The 25857-nt window shown below is 39.7% G+C and overlaps 1 protein-coding gene across 1 annotated transcript in view; it reads right to left on the bottom strand.

Annotated features, from left to right (window-relative positions):
- ADAMTS19 (ADAM metallopeptidase with thrombospondin type 1 motif 19) overlaps positions 1-23431 on the bottom strand; it is a 237973-nt gene extending 214542 nt beyond the window's left edge. The window contains exons 1-2 of the mRNA XM_042905726.1: positions 23350-23431; positions 22066-22724 (exon numbers count right to left, since the gene is read on the bottom strand). Coding sequence (XP_042761660.1) covers positions 22066-22724; positions 23350-23422 — 732 coding nt within the window. The 5' untranslated portion in view covers positions 23423-23431. The remainder of the gene's footprint in view (positions 1-22065; positions 22725-23349) is intronic.
- Positions 23432-25857: the final 2426 nt, after the last annotated feature.

Raw genomic sequence — 25857 nt, 5'->3', positions numbered from 1 at the left:
ATTAAATGAAAAAACTCAAAAATACAATATAAATACGTGTTTTTACGTATTACTACGTACCTTAAACACGTATAAATACGATTATAAAAAGCTAAGTTCTAGAAAGATGTGTGCAGTATCATTCCATTTTTTGCAAATTTTTACAATAGAAAACAATGCTATTATACATTTTTACGGATGTATAGCTACTTAATACAATTATTAAAGTATGGATGGAAAATATGTATACAAATTTGAAAACAGTGGTTACATCTGAGGACCTCGAAAAGAAAATGGTTGTGGAAGAGTACCGTGAGGGGTTCAATACTACGTGAAAAATGTCAAAAGTCTTAGGCAACAATGGCAAAATTTTAACATTCATGAAACCTGGGTATTAGCCGTATTTAATCTCTGTGCTTTTCTGTTCCCTTGAATGGTTGTGTAATTGGAGACTTAGGTGTAGCTTTTAATGACAAAAAGATTAATGGGCAATGATTATGTGCATGTAAACCACGTAAGGCAAGTTAGGGAAAAAAACATTAAAAATTCATAAAGTATGCTTTCATATAAAGAGAATGTTAATATTCACTATGGATGAGGATATAAGGAAAAGGGTGCTCTTTTTTTTTTTTTACTCAATTTTACTTTATTTGAATTTATTTTATTTTTTTATTATATGAAATTTATTGTCAAATTAGTTTCCATATGACACCCAGTGCTCATTCCAAAAGATGCCCTCTTCAATGCCCATCACCTCATCAACCTCCCTCCCCCCATCAACCCGCAGTTTGTTCTCAGTTTTTAAGAGTCTCTTATGCTTTGGCTCTCTCCCTCTCTAACCTCTTTTTTTTTTCTCCCCCCCCCCCCTCCCCGCCAATGGACTTCTGTTAAGTTTCTCAGGATCCACCTAAGAGTGAAAACATGTGGTATCTGTCTTTCTCTGTATGGCTTATTTCACTTAGCATCACACTCTCCAGTTCCATCCACATTGCTACAGATGGCCACATTTCATTCTTTCTCATTGCCACATAGTACTCCATTGTGTATATAAACCACAATTTCTTTATCCATTCATCAGTTGATGGACATTTAGGCGAAAAGGGTGTTTTTAGGTACAATAGATGACAGTGTAAACTGGTCTAGCATTTTTGGAAGATGATTTAGCAGAATGTATCAAAATTTCAATACTGCAAGCCCTGTGTTGCCTCCCCCCTCAAAGATAACATCTCTAGGAATATCTCTGGTAGATATGCTCATATAGGTACACAATGATCTATGTAACCGATTGTGGTATTGTGAAATCATTGTTATTTGTGTCAGTGCAAAAATGGCACCAACATAAAAGCCTGGGAAGCTTTCTTAATGGCTACTAACAGGCACAATTGCAGCAAGAGCCACCCACAAAGCAGTCCATGCAGAGATCATTCCAGAGAACTTTGCTGTGTATATGTCCAGCTTCATGAAGCAGACTTGATGCCACTTCTCTACAACGGTGACTTTCTCAGTGGATGTATTTGTGTCTCCCACTCCAGGGAGGGACATTGCAGAATCTGGCAATGTCTAGACATTTTTGCCTCTCCTGACGGGGCATCTAGGGGGTAGAGGCCAAAGATGCTATTAAGCAACCTACAATGCACAAAACAGCCCCCCACAACAAGAATCCTACCCAAAATGTCATTAGTGGTGAGGTTGAAAAATCCTGCTCTGGAAGTAATTTATTTGCATGATTCTCTAATCTCAAATACAACCATATAAAATAGGAAGTATTTTTCCTTGTTTTAAATATGAAGCAGAATGTCAGAGGGATTAAATATCTTATCCAAAGTAAAAGATAATAGATGATAGAGCTCTTAACTAAGAAATTATATTAGCAGTTAAAACAATTGGCCTCTCATATTATGGAATGTTATATAGTTGTTTAAAAAAAGATTTACATACATGGCATAAAATGATCTCAATGCTATAAACTTCAGGAAGAGATTTGTAATGTATATAACTAATAAAATATTACTATCCCAATTGAATAAAAATCTCTTACCACTCAATTAATAAGTAAAAATTTAGAGAAGACATAGACTATGTAATCCCATTTATATTATATAAGCCAATCTAAGTGTATGAAAATACCATAAATGTTATTTACCTATGGCCCTATGTACACACTCAAAGAAAATCCTAAGAATGGAATTTTCCTGGGACGCTGGATGGCTCAGTCGGTTAAGCATCCAACTTTGGTTCAAAAATGATCTTACCGCTCCTGAGTTTGACACCTGCCTTGGGCTCCATGCTGACAGCTCAGAGCTTGGAACCTGCTTCAGATTCTGTATCTCCCTCTCTCTCTGCCCCTCCCGCCCCAAATATAAATAAACATTAAAAAATTAATAAAGGAAGAATGGAATTTTCCTGAAAGGATAATGTTTTTATAAAAACTCATTTAGAAAATCTCAACACAAAAATAACTGATGAAAAATTTGCCAGGGTACACAGCAAATGGTGATGGTGTGACCTCCAGAAACGTAATAAAAGGTTGGTAATTAGTGGGAGAGGATGATGTAGACAGTACTGGACAATTACAGTGATATCATGGAGTATCATCAAGAATAGTTCTCCGTTCTCCCAAGTTCTGTTGCAATGTAAACAAGTGTTTAGAGCAGCACTTAACCAAAAATTTGCAAATATATGTATAATATGATGGAATTTTTTTGGATCCCTCGTGCTCTTTGGGAATTAAGAACCTAAAGAGCTACCAGACTCTCGTCATCTGGAGAAAAAAAGGGAACAAAATACTCCACATGTAGTATCTTCCATTCCACGTACATGGAACAGAAAAGCAAAAAAAGGTGAGGGGAAAATTCAAATTGACTCCTAAAAAGGGTGTCTGGATGATTGAAGCCTCTTAAATATTGGATAGAAATCATGAGGTGAGCCGATTTTGCCTCGGTAGAGTTTTTAACTACAAATGCAATTTCTCATTAGAAATAATGCTGTTCAGATTTACTAATCTTTCTTCTGGGAAGAAAAATTTGTATTTTTTTTTTATGTTTATTTACTTCTTTTGAGAGAGAGAATGAGAACACAAGCTGGGGAGGAGAGAGAGAATCCCAAGCAGGCTCCGTGCTGTCAGCATGGAGACTGATGTGGGGCTCGAACTCACAAACCCTGAGATCATGACCTGAACCAAAATTAAGAGTCGAACACTTAACTGACTGAACCACCCAGACGCCTGGAAAAATTTGTGTTTTAATCTTTTTTCCTTGACAAATAGGGGTTTATCAATTATTTTTATTTTTTTAATGCACCGACTTTTGATTTGATTAATTTTCCCTCTTACTGTTCCAGTCTCTTCTTCAATGATGTCAGCTCTTATTTTTATTTCACCTTATTTTACCTTTAATTTCTTCAAGAATATACCTAGATCATTGATTTGAGATTTTTTTTTCTGTGTACATGATGCAAATATTTCCTCTATGCACCACTTTCACTGCATTCCACAAATCATGATATGTTGTATTCCATTTTCATTCACCTCCCAATAATTTCTAATTTGCAAATTATTCCTTGACCCCTATGTTACCTAAAAGTGTATTGTTTCATTTCCAAATATTTGAGGATTTTTCAAAGACCTTTCCCTTATTGATTTCTATTTGAGTTTTGTTGGACTAAGAAAACTTACTTTGCATTATTTCACTGCCCTTAACTTCACAGTGAATTACTTTATGGCCAAGAATAAGGTATTACATTGAAATATAGCCTGTGTGCACTGGAAAAATAATGTGTGTTCTGGGGTGGGAGAGTAGAATGTCCCACAACCAAAGACTCCAGAAGAACCTTCTGCACATTATGAGGCCTCCCTAAATGCACTGCTCCCTCTCTGGTACTTCAGCAAATTCTGGTTTCCTCAGCTTCTCTCAAATCCCAACCTTGTCTCTTTAATTCAGTAAGAATATTGGGCTCTATTTTTTCCTCTCTCAGGCTGCAAACTGGGACATACACACAGATTGCTCATTGGTTTCTTTTCTCTCAGGGATTACTGCCACAGGCTACCCTTTGTCCAATGCCTGAAAAACCATTATTTCACATAGTTTGCCTGATGTTGTAGTTCCCATTTCATGATGGCTGGAAGTCAAAGTTCCAGGCGTTCCAATAAAACTTTTTTATTCCACCTGGGACACCTTTCAAACCAAATATTCTTTGAAAATGACATGCTATTAAACAGAGAACAATGGAGCGGACAACAACCAAGTTAGAAGAGCCTGGAGCTCACCTTCTAGCTTCACACTCCCTTCATTTCCCTTCACTCCAAAACCTGAAACATGGCCATTTCTGAAATGACACTTCAAAACTTCAGAGTTCTGCAGAGCTCAGTCTTCAAACCACTTCCATGAAGAGTATTAGCTTTCAAATCAGGGAGACCTGGATTTGATTCCAAGCTTGCTTCCTTGACGGCCTCAGGGAAATTACACAACTTCTTGGTCAACAAAATGGGTGTAGTAACACCTTCCTGATAGGATTACTGTAAATATGAATCATGTAACTATTAGACACCTCAAGGTAGAGGGCCCCAAACCCAATTGATTCATAAATTATCATTCGATTTGTAGCTATTGTCACAGTCATTGCCAACTGTCACAAGAGAGATACAGCATTCTGTGTATTCCAAAGAACAAAACCAAGATTATTTCCAAGATATGCCAGGATTTTCCAACTGCATTTTCCAACAATGAAACTGGCAAGTGAAATTAATGAATTCTTTGCTTCCAGGAGTATTTATGGTATTGGACTCTGCCAGGCATATTTTAAAGAAAATCCCTCTACTGTGTGCTAATTTCTTGCTTTATTTTTTTTAAGAATACTACTATAAGAGAGCAACTAGGAGAAAGGAAAGACAGGTTGCATTAAAAATCAGTAATTTGTGGGGCACCTGAGTGCCTCAGGTGGGTTGAGCGTTTGACTCTTGATATCAGCTCAGGTCATGATGCCAGGGTCATGAGATCAAGCCCTACATTGGTCTCTGCACTGAGCACAGAGCCTGCTCGAGATTTTTCTCTCTCTCCCTCTGCCCCTCTCCCCTGCTCACACACTCTCTCTTTCTAAAAATAATTTTTAAAAAATAATAAAAATAGGGGCGCCTGGGTGGCTCAGTCAGTTAAGCATCCCACTTCAGCTCAGGTCATGATCTTGCGGTCCGTGAGTTCGAGCCCCGCATCAGGCTCTGTGCTGACAGCTCAGAGCCTGGAGCCTGTTTCAGATTCCATGTCTCCCTCTTTCTCTCTCCTCCCCCACTCATCCTCTGTGTCCCTCTTCTCAAAAATAAATAAACGTTAAAAAAATTTTTTTAAATAATAAAAATAAAAATCAGTCATTTCTACCACATCAAATTCTATTTTTATATCTCCTCCATGTCAATCTCCACCCTATAACTTGGATCAAAGAATTAAAACAATGTGAATGTTACATGCCTCTGATAAATAAAACAGAAGCCAAAAAATAATTTCATCACACACACACACAAACTCAAAGAGATGTGACTTTGAATTTCACCTCCCAGCCTTACCAGCTGCCTGATGTGCATGATTTACACAATATCCATGAGCTTCAGCATCCTTATCTATAAAATCATGTGAGTGTATGCATCTCAGTGGGTTTCTATGAAATCAGCCATACTTATGGCAGGATGCTTATGAGTATAGCATATAGTAGTGTTCAGTAAGTACAGCTATGATATACTGGGCCTCAGGTCTTTCTTTCTAAAAACTGATGCAAACAGAATTCTATTCACTGATTTTTCTTGATTGATTTGATAAAAAAAAAAAAAGACGGAGGCAACACTTGTTTACTGCCCTTGTAGGTAGGAGTAGTGGAAAAGTCCAGTACGTCTTCCATTTCTCGCGGATATGTTTCTTATATCCCACTGCCCTAGCACATAAAGCTATTCACACCTATGCATTTGTTTTAGCAGGTCACTTCTTTTCTAAAAATGTGTACACATACCACAATCAAAGATTTTGTAGGGGCACCTGGGTGGCATACTCAGTTAAGCATCCAACTCTTGATTTTGGTTCAGGTTGTGATCTCAGGGTTCAGTTAGTGAGATTGAGTCCCACATTGGGCTCCTCACTGGAGCGTGCTTGGGATTCTCTCTCCCTTTGCACCTCCCCTGCTTGCACGCATGCATGCTCTCTCTTTCTCTCAAAATAAATTAAAAAAAAAAAAAACGATTTTGTAAATACAGTTTATAAACTGTAAAGTACTATAAAAACCTATGTTATTATCACAGTAAAAACCATTTACAATACTCTGGTGGTCTTCCATTGTTTTCTCTTCCACTTACATTGTATACTTTTGAAGTCTCCACGATCAATTTATTATAAAATCCATTTCAGAATTACAGGAACAGGAGGGTATATAAGCACTGAACAGAACTGAATGTGTATCTTCTGGACGAATAGGTAATGGAAAGAAGTGAGAGAAGGATTAAGCAGACAGTTGATTATGCAGTTCCAATATAGAGTCTGATGTATTCTCTTACAAGCCTATGGTGAGTTATTAATAGGTTCAAAACACGTAAGACCATGTGACCACGCACCCAAAAATTGGACACTGTACACTTGTGGAGACTCCACAGCCAAGGGCAAGAGCAGCCAAGTTATTAGAACACTTACTAAAATACTACAACTGAGCTAACTATAGGCAAATACTTTGGAGCTCTCTTAAACCATATTAATGCGCAGCGCTGGACTGTCCCCGGGGATGCTTTAGCATGTTATTCCAAAAGCATTTCAAATAGAAGTAACGGGTTTCCACATTCTTAAGCTTAAAACACACTCTAAATATGCACTGGTGGGTTTGCTTCTCCTCTTTCATCTTTCCAGCCACTGACCCCCTTCATGACTCTCCCTCCCTCCAAGGAAGGTTGTGTCAATTCACACAGATTATGTAAACTCTTGACGCCTGACAAGGAGAAAGAACTGAAAATGCAAAATAAGCAATCATGGGAATTAAATTAGTAGGCAAACATATTTCTTTAATTTACCATTCTACCAGCTTAAATTTGGACCCAGATTTCAAGTGGTATTTGTAAATATGTCTTGTCCATTTTCCACTGGCCACTCCAAAGCATCTATTCCACCAGAATTCTTGGGCCATCATTGTATTCCTTAAAGCTAAGATTTAAGGTTTACATGGATGAAAATTTGGTTTAATCCTGATACATCGTCAAATTAAGCAGAAGAAATTTAAGCACATTAAAAAAACACCGTAAAGATTTCCTATGTACATCTCCCTACATTATTATTCAACAGCAAAGATTTAAATATAACTATTTGGATATCACTACCTTTTATTTCATGAGCCAGTTTTTCTTCTGGAAAACTGCTGCAACTAGACATTCATAAATGTTCACTTCCTAAAATGACCCCAAGTCCACATTTGCTTTCATATTAAATTTCATCAATTCTAAGATGCTGTCAGTTTTCTGATACACCCCTATGTGACAGCTGCTAAAATGTGAAAAATTATCTATTGGAATTAACTAAATATAGTATTTCTATCTTTTCGTAGGCTTTTTTATATCATTATTAAATTAATGACAAATACATTAACTATCTAAGGGCATTTATTATCCTAACATTTTCTCACTCATGATTCCTATAGCTGGAAGACATCTGTCTACACTCAGATTATCAGAGAAAGCATACTGCTTTGGTTTTTAATAAAAGGCCATATACTGGAAATCTTGGCTCTGTTTAAATAAACATACAATATTTTGGATATAAGTTTACATTTAGGGAATAACTCTGAGTGTTTGTGACTGAAACCTACTTCCTGAAAAGGATGGTTTAGATTTTGTAGGTTTGTTTGGATTTATTTGTTTATTTGAACCCTGACCCTAACAACTTTTGTCTTTTTCACAGCAGTGGAATATAGGAAGCAGTCCTGGAGTACAATACCTAGATTCACACCCTACTCGTCCAAAGACATGAACCGTAAAATCTTCTATTTTGTATACCCTACTTGTATAACTCCAAATGACTGGCTTTCCTTGCTCCCATCAATCCTTATTAATTTTAAATATTGTGCACTATAATATGGGCTATCAGTAGCTAATTCTGTTCTTTATCAGTCAACGTGGTGTTCAAAAACCTCCCCTAACGATTGTTCTCATAATAATAATTTCCAGATAGCAAAAAAACTTTTGTGTTGTTTAAGATGGAAATGCTCCCCAAATCGATCTTTAAATACAATTCCTATCAAAGATCCAGCAGACTCTACATTGACAAATTACAATCTCATGCTAAAATTTGTATAGAAATGCAAAGGAAAGAGAATAGGCAAAACATTTTTTTAAAAAGAAATCAAACTTAAAGTTCCCAAATTCAAAACATATTATAAAGTTACATAAATCAAGTCTGTATGCTATTGACATAAGAATAAACATTGATAGAGAGAAAGAGAGAGAGAGATAAGGATAAACATATATATAACAAACAGTATTAACAATTCAAATGTAAACTTGCATTTATGGTTGACTTTTGACAAAAATTCCTATGGCATTTCATGAGAAAAGAATAATCTTTCCAGTATATGGTGTGGAGAGAAAATTGGATATATACACGCAAAGAGATTAATTTGAACCCCTGACCTCACACCATACAGAAAAACTAACTCAAAGTAAGTCACAGACCTAAATATGAAAACCAAAAGTATGGAAGAACACCTAAGCAAGCTATGGGAGAAAGACTAGGCAACTTTGAGTTAGACACAGAGTTATTATACAGCAAAGCCAAAGTACATTTGATGAAGAAAAAAACAATACTGGATTTTTTTTTTTCAAAATGTATAAAGATTAGGTTTAGAAGACACCATTAAAAAACTGATCAGAAACACACAGACTGGAAGAAAACATTAGCAAATCATATGTCTGACAAAAGATTTACACCCAAGTATATAAAGAACTCTTAAAACCAAATACTAGAAAGATTTTTTAAAAATCTAATTTAAAATACTCAAAAGATCAGAGTAAACATTTCACCAAAGATGATTTATGAATGGCTATGGGACAGCACATGAAAAGATACTCAACACTGGCACCAGATAAATGCAAATCAAAACCACAAAAAGATCCCACTGTGGAGCCACATGATTAGTTATAATCATAAACAGACAATAATAAGTGTTGTTAAGGATGTGGAGAAACTGGAATCCTAATACGTTGCTGATGGGAATGCAAAGTGATGCAATACTTTCTAAAAGAATTTGCCCAATTCCAAAAATATTAGATGTAAATTTACCATATGACCTAGCAATTCCACTCCTAGAAGTCTATATATATACACACACACACACACACACACACACACACACATATGTATATATATATATATCTACACAATGACTGTTCATATTAACTATTATCCATAATAGTGAAAGAGTGGAAACAATCCAAACGTCCACAACTTATGAACGGATAAACAAAATGCGGTGTTATATCAACAATGGCTTATTATTCAGCAAGAAAAAAAAATGAACTACTGATTCATGAGACCACACAGATAAGCTTCAAAAACATTACACAAAGTTTAATAAGTTAGACACGAGACTGAATTTTATATGTTTTCATGTATATGAAATGTAAAGGCAATGTATTGAAACAGAAATTAGATTAGTGGTTGCCTGAGACTGGGGGTAGGAACAGAGTGACCACAAATGTGTAGGAGTGAAAGGGGTGAAGGAAATGTTCTAAAACTGGAGAGCAGTGATGGCTGCACAATTCTGTGAATGTACTTGAAGTCACTGCATTGTACATTTGAATGAATTTTAGGGTATATAAGTCATACCAGAAAAAAGATAATAGGAGAAAAAAAACATTCACAATGTCCTTTATGTTACATTACAAATAAGGATTTACCCTAAAAAATCAGCTTGGCACATTCACGAATCTATCTCACTAATGACAAACAATTAGATTCTACTTAGAAAAATTCTTATATAGGAACTTCCAACCTAGACACTGATTGTAGGTGCCTGGGTAGCTCAGTCGGTTAAGTGCCCTGCTCTTAATTTTGGCTCAGGTTACAATCTCACAGATTTGTGGGATGGATCCCCTCATCACAATTTGCACTGACAGCCTGGAGCCTGCTTGGGATTCTCTCTCTCCCTCTCTGTCTCTCCTCGACTTGCGTGTGCATGCATGTGCTCTCTCTCAAAGTAAATAAATTTTAAAAAAAGATACCAATTTAATACTTTTTAAAACATTACTAATTAGAACCACATATTTTGAACTGACAAAATTCTAATTGGATGGAGATCTACAGAGACACAGGAAGTATCTACATTAGTAGACAAAACAGGACACTAAATTCAATTTATTAACAGATATCTCCCCAGTGAATCACTCAGACATTATACTTTGTTAGTTATATTTATGCATAACTGTTAGTTCCATAATAAATGGCTCAAACTTTCTATTTTCTTATTATAAAATATTGAAACGCTATTTATTGTATCTGCAAGCATACAACCAGAGTCAGCAAACAACACAAAGACCCTATGCTAATTATATAGGTAAGTTCCTCGTTCAATAACTGACCTGCCTGTCTATGAACTGGGCACACTAAAATATTTGCTGATAATATAATACTTTTATCATGAAAATGTAGCTATCACATGTTAACTTATATATATTCGAAGCCAACTAATAAGGAAAATACACCATTTGCACCTATCAGATTAGTTGACACAATTATCTGCCTGGCTATTCCTCTTAGCAGGTTAATGTGTTTTGACTGCAAATTCTAATGAGTTTTACAGTACTCTTGACATCCCAATTCATAGAATGTGAACAAGTAGATAAGACTTGTCATTTTATTTCTGCCCTTTGAGATAGCTTACCCTTTGATCCTTACACATCTCCAAGGTCCTCTTAACCTGACCACACTACATTGCGATTCTAGGGTAGGTAACCTCACAAAAAGTTTATAATTTTCTCAATGATTTTCTAATATTCCTCTACAATGAGCCTCAGCCTTCACGTATCCACATCTAAACTTGCTGCCAAGGGAGGCCCCTTTCAGTGTGAAGGAATGTTTCTTCCTTCGTTGCTGATAAACTTTATTTCATTACAATAAGTATTGTAAAACATGTGGGGTAAGTGTCCTGCTAGATTACCCAGAAAACTGTTGATGACAGTTTGTAGTAATTTAGCCTTTGTTGACTTCCAAATTCTGGAATGGGAAACAGGTTTCAGGTTCTGTATACTTTTTCACCTAAAGAGTAGGAAAACATTCATCCTGGCATAAAGGTCCCATTATACCCCCTCCCAACTAGTTCACATTTATAGCTTGTTTAATAACGATTTGAAATCCATAAAATCCTTTCCAGCTCAATGGCATCTGAGAGGGTTCCTAGGAGGATATTAAAGGGAAGGACAGAAGGTATCCAAGTTCACTATAAGAGCTACCAAATAGTATTAAAATTCATTCAAGACACCTAGGGTGTAAAGTTTGGTGGATGTAAATCTAGTCATTAAAGATCCTGAGTGCTGGAGTTTTCAAAGCACTTAAAATTCGAATGGCTGCCCTCAAATACTAGCTTGCACAAGAATTACGTTGGATTCTTTTAAAATGCATTTCTTGAGCTTGAGGCCCAGTATGGGATTCTGATATAAATGGAGAATTCCCAACTCCCTCAGTCTCACTCCCACTACCATGATTTTGATAAAGCTGTCTGCACACCGGGCTTTAAGAAAGAGAGCACCGAGGGGCACCTGGGTGGCTCAGTCGGTTCAGTGTCAGGCTTCGGTTCAGTGTCAGGCTTCGGCTCAGGTCATGATCTTGCAGTCTGTGAGTTCGAGCCCCGCGTCAGGCTCTGTGCTGACAGCTCAGAGCCTGGAGCCTGCTTCGGATTCTGTGTCCCCCTCTCTCTCTGTCCCTCCCCAACCCATGCTCTGTCTCTGTCTCAGAAATAAATAAACATTAAAAAAAAAATTAAAAAAAAAAAAAAGAAAGAAAGAGAGCACCGAGAAGTGTGAGCAAAGAGACAGTGACGTAGGCTCACTGCAGTAAGTGGTTATGTATTTTATTCTATTATATTTTTTTTTTAATTTTTTTTTTTTTTACGTTTATTTTTGAGACAGAGAGAGACAGAGCATGAATGGGGGAGGGGCAGACAGAGAGGGACACACAGAATCAGAAGCAGGCTCCAGGCTCTGAGCCATCAGCCCAGAGCCCGACGTGGGGCTCGAACTCACTGTCTGTGAGATCATGACCTGAGCTGAAGTCGGACACTCAACCGACCGAGCCACCCAGGCGCCCCTATTCTATTATATTTTAGTTTAGTTTAGTTATTTATTAGTAGTCATGTATTTTAAATGAAGCCAGGCAGAAGTAAGGGGACAAGAAAGAAAGAAAGAAAGAAAGAAAGAAAGAAAGAAAGAAAGAAAAAATCCTGGGGCAAAACATCTTTATGTGCTTGTGAAGAAAAAACAAATGCTGAGGGTTTTTTTTTTTTTTTTTTACTGGAAAGCAACAGGAAAGAAGATGTTAAATAATGCCAAAACTGGCCTGGGCTCATCAGCTCCATTCCCTCCCTGCTCCTCTGAATGAAAGCCTAAACAGTTAATAATTTATTACAGATATGTGCACATTAATTATGAAATGAAATGGAGTTTCTCTTGTTGGAAAAGTCAAGTTACAAAACTCTCTAACCCCCGAGGGCCATCTCAACACCGTCATGCAATAATTCTGCACAAATATCTGGGTAGCATTAAAATGGCTTAGTTCCCATTTTCTCACTTCTCTCAGTCTAGGGCTTGGCACGAGAATAAAGATGAGATGGAGACAAGATGATGTGCTCGCCATGGCTGCACCCTAAATGCACTCTGAAACAAGTTATGGTCCTCGCTTAGCTAAGGGAATCTCAAAATTTCCTTTCAGGAAACCCCCCAAATCATAATCCAAGAGGGACTACTGGTTTGTCCCACTGCCTCAAAATAGGTCAAGATCACTTTCCTAACTTCAAGGTACTTCCTGTCAATCAGGAACTTGGAACTCCTCTCATTATTCTTTACTTGGTAAACAGAAACCCATAAAACCATCCAGGGTAAAAATGTAATTGCAAGTAAGCAGAAACACTCAATTGAATTGTGCATGAGCTCAATAAAAATGTGCTGATTTAGGGTTGCATGAAAATAGCTAAAGGCTCCCGTAAAGAACTTCCTGAATTTAAAAAAGTATATCATAAGTCAGCTAATAAATTTCAAATAAATACATAATATTAATATTTAATAAACAAATGTTATTACGCAAAATTTCTTCTCATAAAATTGGTCCATGCCTGACTTCTCTCCAGATATTAAGACAAACATTAATACGGGATTAAAGAATTTATTGACCTTTAATGTACAATGTCAATGCATCAGTGTAATGATTCTTATTAGAATTTTTTAATTTGAATTCACTGTATCGTTTCCTTAAATAAGAATGGAGCATCTGCACACTCTACACACAGAAGCTTCTCTCATGCATCACTACTGGCAGAACCATCATCATCCACGCCATTCTGAATTGTGAACCAGAGACCATACAGAATGCCTTAAAGAGATGCGTTCTTCAAGTTAATAAAGACACTGAACACTTCCTAAATCAGAGAACTGTGATGGACCCAGGGAAGTCAAGAAGTTGAGGCAGAGAAACAGCTCCTTTAAGACTGTGCATACATTGAAGAAAGGAATTATTTCTTTTCTCTTTATGGTCTCTGGGCATTCAGCACAATATATAGATGTAACTAGCCCACTAACAATGAATACTTTTAATGTTCTGCTCTTAAAAACAACACTGCAATGAGTAGGCTTATATGTAAATCTTCTGCACACATATGAATATTCCTGAAAAGAAGGGTAAGCACATTTAAAATTTAAGTACATACAATACAAAAGGCTCTAACAATTAGCTCTCCTACAATGTATAAGATAAGGTGTTCCCCAAGCATCGGCCCTGGATATTATTAGTTTGCATAATTTGTGCCAATCTAATGAACCAGAAATGATGTTTGAGGAAATTTGCTTTCACTAGCTTACCAATAAATTTGAAAATAATTGTGAATGTTTACTTGATATTTATGTTTCCTCTTTTGCATATACACTAAAAAGTGACTATTTATGGATGGTAAGTTAACAGATGATATATTTTGTATATTTTCTAAACTTTCTATACTCAGCATGTATTATTTTATTATTAACATTTATCTTTTCAAAACACTAATACAAAAAGAACTCTGGAATTAGAAATGAAAAAGACTAAAACTCTAATAGAAAAATGAATAGAAGGGATGCCTGAGTAGCTCAGTCAGTTAAGTGTCCAACTCTCGGTTTTGTCTCAGATCACGATCTCCTGGTTTGTGAGTTCAAGCCCCACGTCCAGCTCTGCGCTCACAGTGCGGAGCCTGCTTGGGATTCTCTGCCCCTTTCCCACTCATGTTCTCTCTCTCTCTCAAAATAAATCAATTAAACTTTTAAAAAGTTAGTACAAGATATGAACAGCACATTTATAGGAAAAGAAGAATAAAAATATGAAAACATGCGCAGCCTCACCAAAAATACACAAAAACTATCGATTAAATCTATATTCAGATAATATTCCTATTAGATTTCACAAATATTAATATCTTTAGTAACACCCATACCAGCAAAAGCACAGGGGAAATATATACTCTCATATTCTGCTGGCCTGAGAATATAAAGTAGTACCACCTCTGTGGGGTACAATCAGGCAACATCACCCCAAATTACCAATATCCATGCCCTTTGACAAAGAGTTACATTACATAGGCAAAATGGCATTTCTACAGAGTCTTACTTATTTAGCACTGTTCACAATAGGAAAACATTAGAATCAATCAAATGTTCATCAACACCAAACTGACTAAATACATTATGGAATGTACTTGCAATCACACAAAATGAAACTACCCAAAAAAGAAAGAGGAATCTCTCTGTGCACGCATGTGTATGTGTATCAATAATGTAGACTTAAAAGCTATAAATTGATATATACATATTTATTTGCTTATGCATCAACTGCTTCTAGATCCTACAGTGGAAACAAATAACCCTACCTACATCTAGGAAGGAATATAGTAAAAAATGGAGAAAAGGTGTTGGGAGAAGACTTCATTGCGTATCTTTTTGGAGGTTCTGTTTGGTAAAGTTTGAATCGTTATAATTTTGAAAATGATTACATTTTGCCTTTAGGTTTGAATGGTAGTTTGGCTCTTAACTACTGAGAACAAACATGGTTACCAGAGGGAAGGTGGGAGGGTGGGGATGGGTAAAATAGGTGATGGGAATTAAGGAGGCAACTGGGATGAGCACTGGGTGTTGTATGTAAGTGATGAATCACTAAATTCTACACCTGAAAGTAATGACACACTGGATGTTAACTACCTGGAATTTAAATAAGAACTTGAAAAACAGTTGAATGGTAGTTTGGCTGAGTACAGGATTCAAAATCACATTTCCTCAGAACTCTGAAACACTCAACTCATGATCCTCTGGCGTCCATGTGACATTCATTCCATTATAGACCATCATTCCTTTATTAAGCTTGTAGAATTTTCTCTTTGACTTTCTAATATTCTCCCACAATGTGTCTAGGTATGGGTCTCTACTTATGCGTCTCTGAGCTTGGTGATGCATCCTTCTATCTGAAGGTGCATGTCTTCCTGTATCACTGGAAATGAGATTATGATACAAAAGGAAAAAAAAACAAACAAACTCTGCTAACCTCTACCTAACCATTATTGGTTACATCAGCAAATCAACTCGAATCATTGAATTAAATAACAGTCTACACGCCATCTAGAAAATATGATCACTGAGGCATGCCACATGCAGAATGTGCAAAGCTAGTAGATTCCTCCCTTGTCTTGCTGCATGCAATTATTTCCACCAATCAGCCTGGATGTTTACCAAGAATCAGCTGCATCTGTTTGAACTCACATAGGTACAACATTTTGTAATCATGTAATCTAATCGAACACTAAATATTTAGCAGTGAAATAGGAGTGTAAAGGCGTCTTTGCTTCCATGAAAATTTTGGAAAAACTTGAGAAAGGTAAGTCGCTAAAAGAAAACTGCTCTAATTTTATTTGGGATGAAACAATTGTAAAAGATCTGAAACATTTAGAAGTCCAGGATTCTGCACAAAAATTACGTTGAATTTGTCTTCAGTTTTTCTTCCAAATATAGAAACCTATATTGGGAATTGGTTTGCATGCATGCTGAGTAAGGCTCACCTGGAATACCAGTTATCTGACCTACATTCAAAGTATCTGGCCTCACATCCAAAGCTTGGCTGATAAATATAAATATATATATATATATATATGTGTGTGTGTGTGTGTGTGTATATATATATATGTATGTATATATATATATATATATATATATACACACACACACACATATGTGTGTGTGTGTGTGTGTGTGTGTGTGTGTGTGTGTGTGTGTGATTTAAATTAGAATAAAATGTTTAGGGTACTTTGCATTCATTTAAAAAATTCTATCCTTTAAATGGGTAGAAGTAAAGAATCAGATATGTGTGCAAAGTTTATCCAATGATAAACATGGACTTACTTATAAAAATGAAAAATTGGAAACAACAGAACATTGGTGAAAAAAATCATAGTACATTCACACACAAAAAAATCCCACCCTTTCACTTATTTTTAAAAGTTAACTGCTATTAAATTTGAAGCATCTAGATCTATGATTCATGGCTCACAACTTTTCTTTCATATTGTGGACCCATTTGATTGAACATTTATATTATGTTCTGGGATAATTTCTGGGCTTGATTTTCTAGGTTAGAAATTTACTTGTCAATTCACGCATGGAGTTTTTAATTCTAATGACCACTTATTTTTAGATCCATTGTATCTAATCATTTATTCTGGATAGCAGCTGTTGCTGTATGTTTTAAATTTACTTTTTCCACGAATATATATCCATTCTTATACTTCCATTAAAGTATCTTACCTATTCTTTTTTTTTTAAGTTTTTTTTAATGTTTATTTTTGAGAGAGAGAGAGAGAGAGAGACAGTGTGTGAGCGGGGGAGGGGCAGAGACAGAGGGAGACACAGAATTCCAAGCAGAGTACAGATTCCAATATCGGCATAGAGACTGACGTGGGGCTCGAACTCACAACCCATGATATTATGACCTGAGCCGACGTCGGACGCTTAATCAACTGAGCCACCCAGGCGTCCCACTTATGTATTCTATTAATTTTGTTGCCTCGTGTATTAACTTGCCAGAGTTTGAGGACTCTCCTTTATATGGTTCATTTTCTTAGATTCTTGGGTGTCAGCTCGTATGTTTTTGGTTTCCCTGCTGTCCTATCTGTTGTGACTCCTCCAGTTATTTGCCAAAAGAGGTGAGACGTTCTGCTGGATGCAGGGTGCCAACAGATCATCTATGGAGGAGGAGACCCTGTGTCCTCTGGTGTCACCAGCATGCCCAGGAAGGCTCTGCCTTTACCCTCTCTGACCTTGTGTAGGCACACACATTTGGCTTCCATGGATTGTCATAACCGGACATGAAAAAAATCCAGTGCCACTTCTGCTCCCTGTGTTCCCGCAGTTCTGTTAGAACCCCCACCATTCACAGATGTTTCCTAATGTCTCTGTGTGTTCCATCAATCCAGTCCACACTGTTGTCAGTCTTCCAAGAGATAGTCAGCACGTCTAATGGCATTTTTTTATAATAATGCTTTAGATTTATTTAGAAGATCATTTCTGTCATTCCTAAGATTTGGCTTGAACAAAGAAGATAGATGTGTGAGGTCAATCTGCAATCTTTACTTTTTTCATTTGGATGTCGATTCCATTTCGTCTTCCCAGTTTCCCTCCTGCACGAGCATTCCCCGGACCCTCCCCTTACACTCTCTCCTCCTGCCTTAGTACTGGTACCCAATAAAGTGTCTTGGCCGAAATGGATACCCTAAAATATTTCTGTTCGTAACTTGCTGTGGCATCAGATAGTGTGGGATTAAAAAAAAAAAAGGCATAAACTGCCAAAAAATATTGAATTTATACAGGGCAGCAGATTCTGTATAAAGACCTAATCAAAACAATTACTGTATAAAACTTAAAAATTAAGTGCATACAGTTTTAGTAGTCACTCTTTATAATCCTGGAAGAATAATCCCAATATTAGTGATAATCATTTCCATAGTCCATTTAAAGGGAACCATAGGCAAGTTGTGTACCGATCTAGTTTAGTTTAGCACACCTCCTTAGGTGTGCTTTAAAAAACAAACAAACCACAATGTGTTAATTTTGAGCCAACATCATTGTTGCACTCTTTCATAAAAATTAATTTGGGGATGCCTGGGTGGCTCAGTCCGTTGAGTGTCTGACTTTGGCTCAGGTCATGATCTTGCAGTTCGTGAGTTTGAGCCCTGCGTCAGGCTCTGTGCTGATAGCTCAGAGCCTGGAGCCTGCCCTGGATTCTGTGTCTCCTCCTCTCTCCCTGCCCCTCCCCTGTTCATGCTCTCTCTCTCTCTCTCTAAAAAATAAATAAACATTAAAAAAATTTTTTTAAATTAATTTGTTGCTTTTTTGTATTTTAATTTTTAGAGATTGTAATTTAAAACAAAATAAAGTATTACACATGCTGCATTTTATTCAGTGGTTTTTACTGGGTGCCTAACTCGAAACCAGGTATCTTGCAAATGCTGTGGATATGGAAAGAAAGGAATAACACAGCACCACCAAAGTACTTGGGGCATACCTACATTTGTACCTATCTCAAACTATTGTATTCCCCTGTTGCCATTTGTCACTGACAAGCCAGGCTGGGAGCTCCTTGAAACATACCAAGGCTGCTTCATCTTCTTTTTGTATTCTCTGTATCTGCACAATACTTTGCTCAGAAGACTCGCTCAATAAATGTTTAATTGCTTGGTATTATGATATTTATGGACCTACGGGGCCTAATATGCCTGAAATAAGATTATTGTTCAATATTAGAGACTAATAAGGGGAAAGAGAAATAGTAAGAACACTTCAAACAGAAATAGTAAGAATACTTCATATATCAGTTGCTAGACAAACAAATACAATTTGCGCATTTTGTAAATAGGAAAAACGAGATCCAGAAAGATTAAATACTTTGAAGAGGCATCACCTAGCCATGTACCCAAAATATCTATTCTAGCACTTTTCCTTTCACAGCACAAGTTAGACTGATATCTGGAGAATGAATTGGCCAACCTTATAAATGTTTACCACTTTGCAATCCTGGATAGCTGATGATCTATTTCCTTTGATAGAGAGTTTGGGATCTTTTCAAATATGTAGTAATCCAAAAGGCATTGAGTTCAGGCACCAGAAGGCAAAACTAGCTGCTGAGAGGAGGTGGGGGAAGGTAGATTTAGTTATCTGCTCTTTTCTAAGCAACTAATAATCAGAAAGCTTTTACTTACTGAGAAGGAAAGAAAAAAAAACTGTTGCAAAAGAAAAGCCGTTGCATTTATAAATAATTCACCCCTATAGAAAGTCACCATGACTCCCCACATTAGAATTACAAGATCACAGAATTCTGGAAATACAAAAGAGCAAGTACATAGCCCTTTGATAATCAATAGTTAGAAAAAGCCCGTATTCCAGCAGACAAGGCTTTTGAGGTCTGACCTCACCAGACATTTTAGGATCATTTCCCCTTATTGCACCTTCTGGCCTTAATCATAGGAGATTCTTATTTTCATTCCTTTGGTAAGTGTGCACTTTTAAATCTTCAACATCACTCCTCTACCCAAAACACTCTTCAGCCCCATACTACTTGGGTAATGCCTCCTGATGCTTCAAAACTCTGTTAAATTCTGTCTGCTTTAGGAAGCCTTCCCTGACTCCCCAAACTGGATTTTACCTCAGGCATAAGATTTGATTCATCATGTCACTGTCCCAAGGATACCTGTGTCATAACCACTTGTGTATAATGTCTTTCTCCTAATCTGTAAGTCCCCAATGTAGGATGTAGGAAACATTTAACATCTAATAGAATTGTAATTCTATCCTCCAGTTTTTAATTAAACCATTCAATCCTCGAATTTTACTAATGAACACTGAAGCCCAGAGAGGTAAGACTTGTCAATTGTCAGAGTACAAGCCAATGTCAGAGCTCAGATAACAAATTATGCTCTCTTTCCTAATTCACCCTCATAAGGGAAAAAGGGCTGGCATGGTAGAGTCTGGAGTAACAAACGCACTCTTCTTGGCTATCTGCCTAACTTTTTACTCAAAAGTCTGACTGCTATACTGTATTGCTGGCAACGTCAGATTTCCTCAATAACAAAGACTTCCCAGTTCAGAACATATACATATGTGGCTAATAGGAAAAGTGAGCAAAAGTCCAACATGATAAACAGGGAGGTATGTCAAACTCCTGTTCAGTCTATGAAAAACCTACTCATAATTTTAACTTTGCTCCCTTAAGTATGGAGAGAAGGCATAGCTCATTTGGAAAATCTGACCAAAAGCCCACATTTCAACACAGTGAAATGCTTTATCCCCTATTGCTTCTACCACACCAGGAACTTTCTATATGTAATTATTTAATCTCTAGCCAAAAACTAGTGGACAATGAAATCCCCACAAAATGTTTCCCCCAGTGAAGTGTTCAAACATCAGTTCCACAAAAAACATTTTTAAAAGCTTTTCATGTAATTTTTCCATGCCAACTTTTTTCACTCATGGCTACAAATGTCCATATTTGAATATTCATCATTATGAGCATCTGGTAAAATATAGCCCTGTCCAGCAATTTACATCATTTGACTATGAGACCTTAGGAGGGCATAGGTAAAAATTTCCAGTTTCATTTTGTCTGGATTTTTAACCATCTTTTTCCACTTCATGGCTTTGGGTGGTTTTGATTGCACTGATATTTTCTGCTCTCCATTACTATTGGGTTTTTCTACCAATGAGCAGGTTGCTTTCAGACAAGTCCTTGTGGACTTCATCAATGGCTCACTAGAAATGGCAGAATGAAGCCACAAATCACATTAGTGTTTTCAATATCTTGTGGGTTTTGCCTTAAACCAGTAAATAAATGCCACAATGGTGATGCCCCCATAATAAGGTGGATGTACTTAATGCCCGTGAACTGTACATCTACCAGCGGTTAAAATGGTAAATTTCATGTTATATATACTTCACCACAAAGTAAAGGCCAACTTACAGGAGGTAACAATTTTCCCAAAACGTGGGTCAAGACAGAGGAGGGAAAATCCAATGATGATCTCTACTGTTCAGATACAGCAAATGAGTTTTACTTTGCAGTTCCAACAGGCCTCTAGGCAAGGCTCCCAACCCTACTACTTTCTTCTGTGGAGTGGACAACAGGAAAGCCAACTACTGCCAAATGAAATGCAAACCTCACAAAGAGAGTTAACCCATAGAATCATGCATGACCCTTTGCATACTGACTGGGTTCTAAGGTCATGGATGACTCCGCAGCTCCGAATCTTTGAGTTACTTCTCAACTCCTGTCCCTCACAGAACACTGAACAGGTGTGTCCAGTGTGGCTGTGCATGTGTTTAAATTCTAGACAGCTGTCAGAATGTAATTCCCTAGAGGATTACACTGTTCTGACAATTTTGAAGGACATGAAAAAAAAAATGAGATAATAAATGCGGAACTGGTGGTGGGGTGGGAGGGGGCAAACATGGAGAAGATTCCACACTGAGCAGACTGGTTGTCTTCCAAACTCCTAAAAGAAGCCACGTGGTGGGCTTATTTTGGAAAACACAAAGCAGCAAAACCAGCAGGAAGAGTTACCCCGAGGCAGTTTGATACCATGTTCGGAAGAAACTTGTAACCATATAGGAGAAGGCTGTTAATGCATCCCATTAGCCTTCCGATTCACTGAATGCCTTGGAGATGTTCAGCGGGAGGTAAATGGAAGGCACTACTGCGTGGTGCAGACTACGGTGAATGAAGTTCAGGGTGCATGCAAACCAGCCCGGTCTCTAAGGGGAGAGGGAGGAGTGGCGGGAAAGTGGAAAGCTGGGGAAGGAAGAGCGCTTACCAGGCCACCTCCACAGGTGCTGAAAGAGGCCAGCGAGCCAGGGTGCTGCAGCACCGCCCCGGTGTAGAAGCAGGAGGCGTCGGGCGGCGCCGGAGGGCGCCGGGCCGCTGCTGCCAGCGTCGGGACGGGGCCCGGACTCGGCCGCTGCTCCACCGCGAAGCGCGGCGCCAGGAAGCGGCCATCTCTCCGGAGCAGCAGGTACAGGTCCCGGGAGAAGGCCGGGATCCGCAGCAGTACCTCGTCACCGTCCGCCTCGGCTTCCTGGGCCGGGGGAGGAGACGGGGGTGGCTGTGGGGGCGGCGGCTGCCACGAGGCCGGGGCGCCCGGGGACAGGGCGGCAGCCCCGCCGGATCCCCGCGGCAGCTCCTGCGATTCGAACTCCTCGTCCTCCTCGCCCGCTGGCGGCGACGGCGGCCGAGGTCGGGGCCGGGGTGCGGACTGGCCCTCGGCGGGCTCGCCCGGCGGCGCCGGGGCCACCGAGCGCACCTCGCGGGAGCTGCCGGCCGCCTGAGTTCGGGCGCCTCCGCCGCCCCCAGCGCCGCGCACCCAGCCCGGGTCCGCGCTGCCCCCGCTGCCGCCCGCCGCATCCACCGGCTCCCGGCGCCAGAGTGCAGGAAACACGACTTCCCACTCCTCGCGGTCGGGGGTGAACTGCAGCCCTGCGGGCGGGGCAGACAGAGAAGTGCGGGGCTTAAAGTGCCGCGGTTCCAGTAGCACAAGCATTCCCAGGCTCACACTCGGTTCAGACACAAGGCTCTCGTGTTAATGCGCCGGAGACCACCCGTCTAGCCCCTGAAACTCTTGCAACCCCTGAAGCCTTGCGATCAGATTACAAACCCCGGCATTTTCAAAATAAAAGTACGATTATATGGGGGGAGGGGTGACGGAGTGGGGCAGCAAAGTTTGGTGACAGCACTTGGTTGTTGAAGGTAACCCAGTGCAAAGACTCCAACACAGATAAATTATTTTCTTAAGTGTATGTCAGAGCAAAGCGTCGCTATCAATTTCTGTACTTCCCCATTTTCCTCTAGGTGCTGTAATCGTACCTTTGCAAAGATTTCTCCTCTCATTAGAGGAAGGCTGACCATGCCAGGATGTTTAAAATGAGGTCGAGAAGTGCACTTCGCTCGCGAGCGTGACTCTCATCTGCACCCGCACGCTTTTTATTGCTACCCACTGAGCCCTGCTCGCCGCGCACCGGCTGCACCAGCCCTGCCCGCCCGTGCGTTCTCGGTTTCCGCCGGGGAAGTTGGAAAGCAAGCCCAAAGTCTCGGGAGAACTTACCTGAAACGATCCCATTCGACAAGACCCCCAGCTGGTAAAGGAGGCAGCAGCAGCAGATGTGAGTAAGGCGCATCTCGCGGCTCTTTCCGGGACCGCGCTCCCGCGGCCGCGGCTCCTTGCCCCGCGCGCGCCTCCTTGCGCGATCCACCGCGGGCGCCGCCGCCTCCCCGGAGCGCAAGGAGGCCGGGCGGCGAGTTTGCCCGGGCCCTTTGTCTGCCGGGGGTGGGAGGGGGGTGCTGTGTGACTCCGAGAGGCTGCCCGAGCCCGGGCGGGGGGGGGCGGGGGGGGGGGGGAGGAGCGGGGGCAGGCAGCGCCGCGGCCCCGCAGCGCTTTGGCTCCCTGGCGAATTAGGTGATGAGTCTATTTTCTGTGTTCTGGACGCTGCGAGAGTTTCCGGAGCCCCACAGGATAGACCCACAGTCAGGAGCGAGCCGGCCGGCGCAAGGCTGGCAGGGCTGCCTCAGGACAGGCGGAGGACTGCCCCGCGCGGGCAGGAGCGCCGTGGTGTCGGAGCCGTGGCTCGCCGCCTGCACCCGCGCGGAACTGCCAGGGGCTGGTGCCGCAGTCCCAGCAACCTGGCGTGTGCTTCGCTCCGCACGCGCGGGCCGCGAGCTCTTACCCGGAGAGGCGCGGGAGGGAATTTGTGGCGGGACGAGGAGGAGACGCGACTCGCGAGGTGGGTGTGGAGGAGAAAAAAGTCAAGCAGACCTGACAAGAAAAAGGGAGCACGGGGTGCCCGCCCGGAGTGACTTTGCGGGACAAAGGTCCCAGAACACCGCACACGTGCTGACACACCCAGTTGGGGTGGGGACCCAAATTCCCTCACCTGACTTCTGATTGGCCACTCCGACAGGCCGATTTGCATTCTCGCTCAGCACCCACTCCCACCCTCACCCCCCCGCTGAGGTGTGTGCAGGTAGAAGTGCCTTTCCAGTCCATCCCACCGCCTAGTGCCGCCCCCCACCCCATCCTCACGTCACACAAAGCAAAACTTACTGCAGGCTTGAGCACAAAGCTGTGGCCCGCTTTCCAAAGACCTTTGATTTTTCTATCCATCTTTGTCTGTAGGAATTTTCTGAGGCTGCAGTTAATGTAATTCGTCATGGAGCGTGCTTCAAAGGTTCCCGGGACAGTAGACACCCTGACATTTCAGAGCCCCTTATCCCACCTTATCTTTCCGGCTTCCCATTCATCATTGCTATCAATTTTCCTCCCCTCCCCTTCTCTTGCTCTCACACACACACACACACACACACACACACACACACACTCTCTCCCTCCCCCTCTCTCTCCTAAAACAAGGGTGGGATTAAAGGGACTGACATTAATATTGTATGCTAAAGATCACAGATAAAGTGAGATTATTTTGTCTCTTACCCTTTTGTACATTAAAAAATATATCGTTTTGTTATTTCTGTCTTTGAGGGGAAATTTAACCTTAAATATGCTTGCTTCCTTTGTTACAGATCTACATGGTACCCAGTCCCTTTTCCACACTTCTTCCTTGGCCACATCAAACCTTTCACATCAGTCTCAAGGGTGATTGATCTAACCTGCCATATGCATCCTCTGGACTAGGCCAGTCACCTAGAAATGAGTTAATGCAAATCAGTTTTTGGTTTTTTTTTTTAAATTCCAGCAGGAGATTGGTTCCCCACTTCCTTTGTTATTTTACCTTCCGTTCTCCGTGTCAGAGGTGACTACTATGCCTTTAAGGGAGGCAGACTATCTTATTTCAAAGGAAAGCCATTGTTTGAATAAGCTGAGTCTTAGAATACTTTCTTTGAGTTGTCCTGAGTTTAAAAACAAATACGAAGACACTCTAGGTGTGTTTGTCAAAAGTTCTCTGCCTCCAAACCTTGTCTTATAAAATCTCAAAAACCAGAGTAACTAGGGTGGGTGTGGATTTCTAGACATTCGAGAAATATCTGGGTTACTTAGAAACCTACACACTCCTTTTTATGGGACTCAATTATACAGACTTAAAACTGGGCAAGAAATCAAAGGCAGTTTATTTTTAACAAATAGAATGAGTTATTAAGACAGAAGCTAGTTTTAATGAAACATCTCCACTAGGATATAGGTCTTAAATGTCTCATCTAATTTGAACAACAATGGCAACAAAAATATGAGAGTAAAATTGCAGAAGGAATGCATATTAAATTGTCTGTATTTACCGGCATACATTTGTGATTCTTTAAAAATGATTAAATTAAATATACTCAGAAGCACAGGTCACCAATAGAAGTTCCTTTCTCTGTCCTTTTTTGTCCCTACTGACACATGATCCCTGATTGTCATGGAAAGGTTTGCCTAACTCCCCTCTAGCTATAATCTTTCTCCCATTTGAAATACTGTTATAATTTATTTGTATGTTTTCTAAGGCTTTTATAAATCATTTGGTTTGTGTACATTATGTACGTATTTCTTCTTCTAGACTCTTTTTTTTTGGAAAGTTAGGATTTCTTTTACATATCTTTTTAAAATTTTTAAAAAGATTTTATTTTT

This window comes from Panthera leo, chromosome A1, assembly GCF_018350215.1.
Source record: "Panthera leo isolate Ple1 chromosome A1, P.leo_Ple1_pat1.1, whole genome shotgun sequence".
Lineage (NCBI taxonomy): Eukaryota > Metazoa > Chordata > Mammalia > Carnivora > Felidae > Panthera > Panthera leo.
This window is presented reverse-complemented; position numbering and strand designations above follow the sequence as displayed.